This window comes from Vitis riparia, chromosome 5 (genome assembly GCF_004353265.1).
Source record: "Vitis riparia cultivar Riparia Gloire de Montpellier isolate 1030 chromosome 5, EGFV_Vit.rip_1.0, whole genome shotgun sequence".
Classification (NCBI taxonomy): domain Eukaryota; kingdom Viridiplantae; phylum Streptophyta; class Magnoliopsida; order Vitales; family Vitaceae; genus Vitis; species Vitis riparia.
In genome coordinates, this window is record NC_048435.1 from 19,122,312 (window position 1) to 19,130,649 (window position 8,338).

The window sequence follows — 8,338 nt, forward strand, 5'->3', positions numbered from 1 at the left end:
AGATTTAAAATAAGATTATAAAATAAATAATCTAAAATTCAAATTTATTATTAATATATGGAGAATTCTATGGTACGAAGAATTATTTTAGACCATTGGATATGTTAGAGGGGATTTTGATCATTCATTTTAATAGGTTTTATTTAATTTTTTATTATATTTTATACACGTGGCTATATCCCATTAGATAATATGTGGAGGTATGACACTGAAAAGTTGTTTTTTGGTACATAGTTTCACCCTATGTAATTATAAAAAATTAGAATAGGATTTGTTTTTATTCTCGTGGATATTTTCTTTAAATATCGACGGGAGATTATTAATTATGATTTTAAATTTAAAAATTGAAATTGAAATGAAATCATTTGACAATTAAAACATTTTCCTATAGTAAAATTAGAACGTGAAGTATGGATCTAATCAATTTAAGGAACACAAACACGAGGATGAATGACAAAAGTCCAAAAGGAAAAACTCTCAAGTCCGAATGATTTTCAAAAGATTACAAAAGTGAGTGGAGAAAAGACCAGAAAAGTACAAAATTCAGTTCAGAAGGATAGGGAAGTTAAATAAAAGTGGTTAGACAGAGAGGCTTGTGGGAAAAGGCTTGAAATAATTAATGGGTTATTTTCTTAATAAGGAAAAAAATATAAATGGGATTGTTCAAATTAATAGTGATAATTAAAATCCATTAATTCTTCATAAATAATTTACAATTACTTTTATACTCCTTTGTTTATTGGATTAAAACTGTCTCAATTACTTATTTATACATTTTTTAAAATAATTATAAAAATGGATCATGACTATTTGATTAAAAGGGTCATTAAAAATCTAATTTTAAAAATCTAACCATTTATTATTTTTTGATCTCATTTTGATAAAAATATCCTTATTTTTTTTTATTTATAAAAATAACTTTATTTTAAAATATATGTGTAAATACTTGAAATAGTTAATGACATTTATGTCAAAAATGAATTACCTTTTAAATAAAAATATGAAAGAGATTAAATTTACAAATATGAGGGTTATTTCACCATTTTAAGCAATTAATTCTACAATTAAGGTTATGTTTGGTTCTTAGAAAATTTGAAGCAAAATGTAAAAAAAAAAGAAAATAGAGATGAAAAATAAAAGGAAATAAAAAGTAAAGAAAAATAAAAATAAGTTTGAATTTAATAAATTATTTTTATATATTTATTCAAATCCATTTTACTTATTTATTATAACAAGATTAAATAATTAATAATTATAATATTTAATTTTTTTATATATATTTCTTATAAAAATGTAATTTTAGAATTTGACTTAAAATGATTGGTTTATAATTAATTTCTCCTTTGCTATTTTTTTTTATATAAAATATTTAAAATACCAAATTAAAGGTTGAGTAAGACCAAAAAAACCTTCCATAATGGCGTCCATGTAAAACCATAAATATAATAAATACAAATGGAAAAAAGGGCCAATGAATCCCCAGGCAATTAATACAAGGATTTCCCTTTACATTTTTAGCATTTCCGTGCTTGAGTAAACATGAAATTTTTATTGACAAACCTGCTCACAGCCACACCCTCCCTCTCATATTTAATTCTTTTGTTCGATCTTTGGAGAGGGGTTTTGTGCAATCCTTCAGGGTTTTGATGTAGGGATTTGAGATGTACCAGTGAAGGATGTGGTCTGTAAGAGGGCATTGGAAGCAGATGGAGAAAACAGTCGCTGGGAAGTGCCTCAATCAATTCTGGTCTGTTCTCTTGCCTCTCTGTCTGTTCTTGTTCATATCAGCGCTGTTCTTTGATTTTTGTGGTTTAAAACAAGGAGTACTCATCAATTTTTCAGCCAGAGCCCCTAAAATTTTTGGTCAAATTCATCCTATAGTAGATGAGTGTGTGGGTCAATACATTTATGTTCATAATCTTCCTAGTCGATTCAACGATGACCTTCTGGAGGATTGCCATTCCATTAATCAATGGTATGATATATGCGAGTATCTATCCAACTCGGGACTTGGTCCCCAGCTTTCAAATTCTGGAGATGTTGATGATTTTCCAAACAAGAGCTGGTTTGCCACAGACCAGTTCCTTCTGGAAGTGATTTTCCGTACCAGGATGAAGGACTACAAGTGCTTGACTAACGATTCGGCCATGGCTTCTGCTGTATACGTGCCGTTTTATGCTGGCCTTGAAATCAGCCGACACCTTTGGGGTTTCAACGCATCAGTCAGAGATGCTGTTTCTAATGATCTGATCAAGTTTTTAGTAGAGCAGCCCGAGTGGAAACGCATGTGGGGTAAGGATCATTTCTTGATTGTGGGCAGGGTTACATGGGATTTCAGGAGAATGCCTAACAACGAATCCTTTTGGGGTAGCAATTTTTTGAGGCTGCCTGAATCAGAGAACATGACTATTCTCGGGATCGAATCCAGCCACGGATCAGACAATGACTTTGGAATACCCTATCCGACATACTTCCATCCTTCGCATGACAGTGAGGTGTTTGAATGGCAGGATAGGATGAGGAGAAGGAGACGGCAGTACTTGTTCTCCTTTGCAGGGGCGGATCGACCTCAAGATGGGGATTCTATTCGGGGAGAGATGATGGATCAGTGTCGAGCTTCAAGGGATAAATGCAAGTTGCTGGACTGTGCATTTGATAAGAAGAACAACTGCAAGACGATTAATGTGATGCAGATGTTTCAAAACTCTAGCTTCTGCTTACAGCCTACAGGGGATTCATTCACTCGGCGATCGACTTTTGATTCGATTCTGGCAGGCTGCATTCCTGTTTTCTTCCATCCGGTTTCTGCTTACAGGCAGTATTTGTGGCATTTACCCAAGGAGCATACAAAGTATTCCGTGTTCATTCCAATGAATTACATAAGAGAGGGTATAGTAAGCATCGAGAAAGTCTTGCTTGGAATTCCAGAACAGAGAATGTTGGCCATGAGAGAGGAAGTAATAAGCCTAATCCCTAAGATCATATATGCCAATCCAAGTTCTAAGCTGGAGACAATTGAAGATGCATTTGACATATCAATAAGGGAAGTTCTTCAAAGAGTAAAGGAAATGAGGAGTGTGGGGAGGGGGGAGAGATCTACAGTGGGATAAGCAAGAGAGGGTGGATGTCTCCATTTATGGAGGCTAAAGCTTATTCTTTTTTTTCTTTCTTCATTGCTGTCATAGGCTCTTTCAATTTCTGATGTATCGTAGAAGGGCTTCAATTTTAATATATGATAAGAACTCTTTCAATACCAATAATGAGAAGTAACCAATATTTGAGTCATACGTCATTAATTTTTAAAATCTATGCTTAGATTAAGTTCTTAGATGAATGAGAATGGCAATGGCTCTCTAGCTAAAAGATCTCAAATATGGAGAATTCAAAGAATGGGTTTGTAAGATATGGGATGGATTTGAAAATTCCAGAGAAAACTTCCCCAAAAGTGACTCCTCAACCCTTCATTCATGGGCTCTTTTGAAAGAGACAATAAAGTTAGGAAAAAATGATGAATGTAGTCATACAATTAGCGGACTATTTTAGAGAAAATGCCGCCGACAACAGCATTCACCCTGAGAAGTGGTTCGCCCTCTCTCAACCCAGTCCACATGGGTGGGGCTTTGATTTGTACGTGCTGGGACCAGCTAGGAAGTCTTCCTATTTAATCACCCAATCAAGAACCATATAACATGTTGAAAGCGTAGTATCACAAACCCAACATCAAGGCCCATTGTTGGACCCTTCATGCTTTAGTACCCCTAACTTGAGTAACAATCCTTTCTTTTGTATGCATTCGGAAAAGCATAGGGAATTTTTACTTGATTTCTAATTTAAAGTCTGTTGGACAATATTTTTCAAAAATCATTTTAAAAGACACTTTTAAAAGTTGAAAAGTTACTTATAATATAGAGAAATATTTGATAAGTGATTCCCTCAAAAATGTTTTTAGAGGACCACTAAAAACACTTTAAAAAAAACATTGTTAAATGCACTCTTAATCCCCTCTCACCCAAATCCATCATTCTAAAAAAGTGTAAATCATTTCGATAAATTATAAAAAAGCTAGTGTGAATCGTGAAGTGACTTCTTATTAACCATCTTAGCATGATAATGTGCCACCAATTTTGTGTATTATGATGGTCATGTTCTATATAATATGCATCCATGTTTTGGTGCAAAATTGAGTATCAATAATTAATGAGATGCAACTAAAGGTTGATCATTTGGAAAATATCTCATTTAGGGATGCTAATGAAACGAGTTCAAGATGGATCGCCCAATCCCAATCCCACCTTGTTTATTTAAAATAATTCTCATTTCTATCATATTTAAAAATTTAAATGAGGTAGGTGGGTAGGTATGAGAAATTCTCATATCTGCCCTACCCCATTTAACATTTTTTTTTTATGTATTTTTTAAAAATATTTTAATTTTTTAATTACATTAGAATAAATATATTTTATAAAGAATTAAAATATTATAATTTTTTATAACTTATGTTGTTGAAAATATATTATTATTATTATTATGATTATTATATATTTAAAACTTGAAAATAAAAATTAAATTAAATTAATTTTTAAAATTAATTTTATATATAATTGAGGTAGAGTGGGACAAGGTAATACCCGAACCTATCCTGAATTGTCTCGGGTTTAAATAAAAAATAAAAAAAAATCCAAAACTCATCTTTAACCAATTTATTTAAATTTCAAACCCCTCCCATTGGGGGTGAGTAGGGTCGGTACCCGAAAAACCCTATTCTCATCCCTAATCTCATTGTCTTTATGTTCCGCTAGTAATTTTGTTGCTTGCCTCAACATTCATTGTAGTAGGCGTAGATTAACCTAGTAGATGTTTTTAGTTGTCACAAGCAATTGTGCTTTGTTTATTCTTTTAGAAAATTATGTTATGATACTATTTTTTTTAATGAATAAATCAATATAGGCCCCTCTTTTCACTTTTACATGTACATTTTTTTTTTCAATAGTAATCCTTCTCACAACATGCCTTAAAAATTAACTTGCTTTTCATGCTTAAAAATATCCATTTTTGTCTACTTTGCAAATCTATCCATATTAGTAAATGCACAATTTCTATTTTTTTTTTTTTTTTATCTTTTATAAAAAAAATCCTCAAATTTTCAAATTTTTAGATAAATATTAAAATTATATGATTGCATTAAAAATGAATAATAACATTTTAAAAATTTTAACAATTAATAATAATATTTTAAAAATTGACAAATTTTTATCTACTTTGAAATGAATATTAAATTATAAATAATAAATACAAAATAAATGGATGATAATTATTTAAATAAATAATTTAGTAATATATTTCCTAAATAATAAAATTAATAAGAAAAACTTAAATTATGTTTTTTTTAAATGATAATATTTTGCAAAAAAAATTATAAAATATAGATATATTTTAGGAAATCCATAATTACATTTTTTTTATTAAAATAAATAATAATGTTTTGGAAATTTGTAAGTCATAATAATAATAATAATAATAATAATAATAATAATAATAATAATAATAATAACAATAATTATATATTTAAAATGGATCATAAAAAATATAATTCATTTTTTTCTAAAATATGTAAGTAAATCAAGGTTTTTCATTATTTACTCCCCAATCACTATCATGGTATTTTAAGATCAATTTGGTTTAGATTTCTTGATAATTAATATTTTTTTTTTTAATTTCAAACAATTATTATTACGATCATAAAATCATCTACTCATTAAATCTTACTTTATTTTGAATCTATTTATCTAATGATTAAAATTTGAAAAAGTATGATTATGCGTAGAGGAGAAATTGACATAATCATTTTGGATTATTTTTTGTGTGAGAAATTATAGTATTAACAAATTTTCAATTTTAAGTTATTTTTAAAAGTTACTAGACATGTTAATGAATCAAACATATTAAGAGTCCATTTGATAGTGATTCTAAAAAGCGTTTTTAATATTTCTAACACTTGAAATTTTTTATAATTTAAGTGTTAAAAAGACTAAAAGCTGTTCTCTCCACGTTTTCTGCAGTCACTCTTAAGAAAAATGAGAGAAGATTGCTTTTTAAAGTGTAAAAAGAAGCCCTTAATATAATGGTTGAGATTTGATCTAAAAAAAAATTAGTTGGATCGGTCCACCCTTGCACTTGGATCAATCCAGAAATAGGGGAATAAAAGTCTTGCACCAAAAACCATTTCTCCCAACCTTCCAATACATTTAAAGATTAAAACCCGGGTTGATTCACATTCAATCACCATACACTCGGCTACATATCTCAACCTCTTAGCAAAGTCTTAGTATTCAAAGTCAAGTAGTCCGAAGAAGAATTGGAAAGCCGAGTTAGGGGACACTTAGGAATTTTGTCCGAAATTGCCAACCTAGCTAAACACTCACAAAAGTCTTTGGAAGAAGTTATGTATTTATGATGACATCACCTTTACCGAGTAGGATTTACCGAAGTATAATTCTTTGATTTACAGTATGAATTCATTTTCCTTCGGATTTTGCCCTCATCAGCGCCATAGTGTAAGACATTAATACTATTATCGATCTCCTACTTCTAGTTGATGATGTTCATCCTGCTCCTTTACCATTCTCCACCCATCCACATTCGAATAGTTAAACAAAGCTTAATTTTTTTAATTTCAAATTCTTTTAAAAATTCTTATACTAGTTAAGAATTTATCACATTAAGTTTCACTTAATTTGGAATAAGTTTGACTAATGAAAAAAAATATAATTATGCACAAAAAATATGAACATAGTCATTAAGAAGTCAATTTTGTCCCGAGAGATTTTGGTGTTAATTCACTTAATTTCTTGGTTCCAAACTGATACATCAAGTCTCATTACCTACCTGATGGGAAAATTCGAGAAAGTTTAGGGAAATTAATTAAAAGTTGGTTGACTAACAGCAAATAAGCATGTACTTCTCTTTGTTTATCCATGTATTAGCCCATCTTAACACATGTGTTAATCCGACGATTGAATAAAGACTTGTACCTCCTTCAATGAGTTTTCTAACTTTCTTAAAATTTCTCACCATGCAAAAGGACTCCAAGGAAAGTGAGACTTAGAGCCCATTTGATAATAATTTTAAGAAGCGATTATAATCTTTTTAACATTTGAAAATTTTTATTTTTCAATTGTTAAAAATGATATAAACATTTTCTAAAATCACTATCAAACAGACTCTTAAAGTGTGTTTAGTAGTAATTTTAGCCACTCCATGTGTTCTTCATTTTCTCATCTTGTTTTCCTAATTTAGGGTTTTTGATTGCAAAACAAATCCATTTCTCTTAATGTTTTCCAAACTAGTTTTTAATGGATTTTCTTGAGCAATAAATGGGTTGATTCATTCCTTCATTCATATCTCAATCTCTCAATCTCTCATTCTATTTGGGTTTGTGCAAAACCCCATTTTCTTTTTGTGCGGATTCAAGAAGAGACCAAGATTGAGCTTGGTGCAGACTCTAAGTGTGCTCTAGAAGAAGAATGTGAGAAACTAAAAGTGAAGGTACTAGTCAAATAGTCCGGGAAGGATTGTCTGGTTTGAGCTAGGTAAAACCTTGTACTTAGTTTTTATTCTTCATAGTGGAGTTTTTCAATCGGTGATAGGCTCGTGGTTTTTGATATATTCGGAGGTTTTCCACGTTAAAAATCCGGTGTTCATTGTTTCTTTCTCTCACTCTACACTTCGATTTATTTTCTGTTTTTGGTATCATTGATTACTTGGGCATACATGTTGAATGGAAGACATATGAGGTGATATAAGTGTGATGATCCATGGAATGTCTTTAATAATTTTTATGTTCATTTTGTTTAATGATATCATGGAGTCAATTGATATGAGTTGAGGAGATGATTGTTCTTTTGATTTATTTTTGAGGAGTGTTGAAGCATTTGCATGTGTTTTGCATTTACAAATTGTTGGGAGAGTGTTGGTGCATACATTCTTGCTTGTGGATGTTATGCTTTGTTGAAAAGTTGTTGGAAGAGAAGTTTTTTTGACATTGAGATAGTGTAAGGTTAGGTAATCTTTGTCGGGAGAATTTTTAAATTGTTTTACAACACTTATTCGCCCGCTCCCCCCCCCCCCCCCCCCCCCCCCCCCCCCCCTCCCCCCCCTCTAGGTGCAGTCCATTATTGAGATTCACATTTTCAATTGGTATCAGAGCAGGTTTTTAAAGAAAAAAAATCAATTTCGGTCCTTGAATCTGAATCATGGAATCTCATCTAGAGGGAGCTTCCATTGGGAGACCACCAATTTAACAGGCGAAAATTATTCTCATTGGAAAGTGAGAATGCAA

The 8,338-nt window shown here is 30.8% G+C and overlaps 1 protein-coding gene across 1 annotated transcript; it reads left to right on the plus strand.

The window, feature by feature from the left end:
- Positions 1-1,506: 1,506 nt before the first annotated feature.
- On the plus strand, positions 1,507-3,287 carry LOC117915081 (xyloglucan galactosyltransferase MUR3-like). The gene has a single exon (XM_034830647.1). The coding sequence runs from the start codon at positions 1,677-1,679 to the stop codon at positions 3,108-3,110; it is 1,434 nt and encodes a 477-aa protein (XP_034686538.1). The 5' UTR covers positions 1,507-1,676; the 3' UTR covers positions 3,111-3,287.
- Positions 3,288-8,338: the final 5,051 nt, after the last annotated feature.

Coding starts and splice junctions, on each gene's coding strand:
- LOC117915081 (XM_034830647.1), top strand. CDS start 1,677: ATGTGGTCTGTAAGAGGGCATTGGAAGCAGATGGAGAAAACAGTCGCT.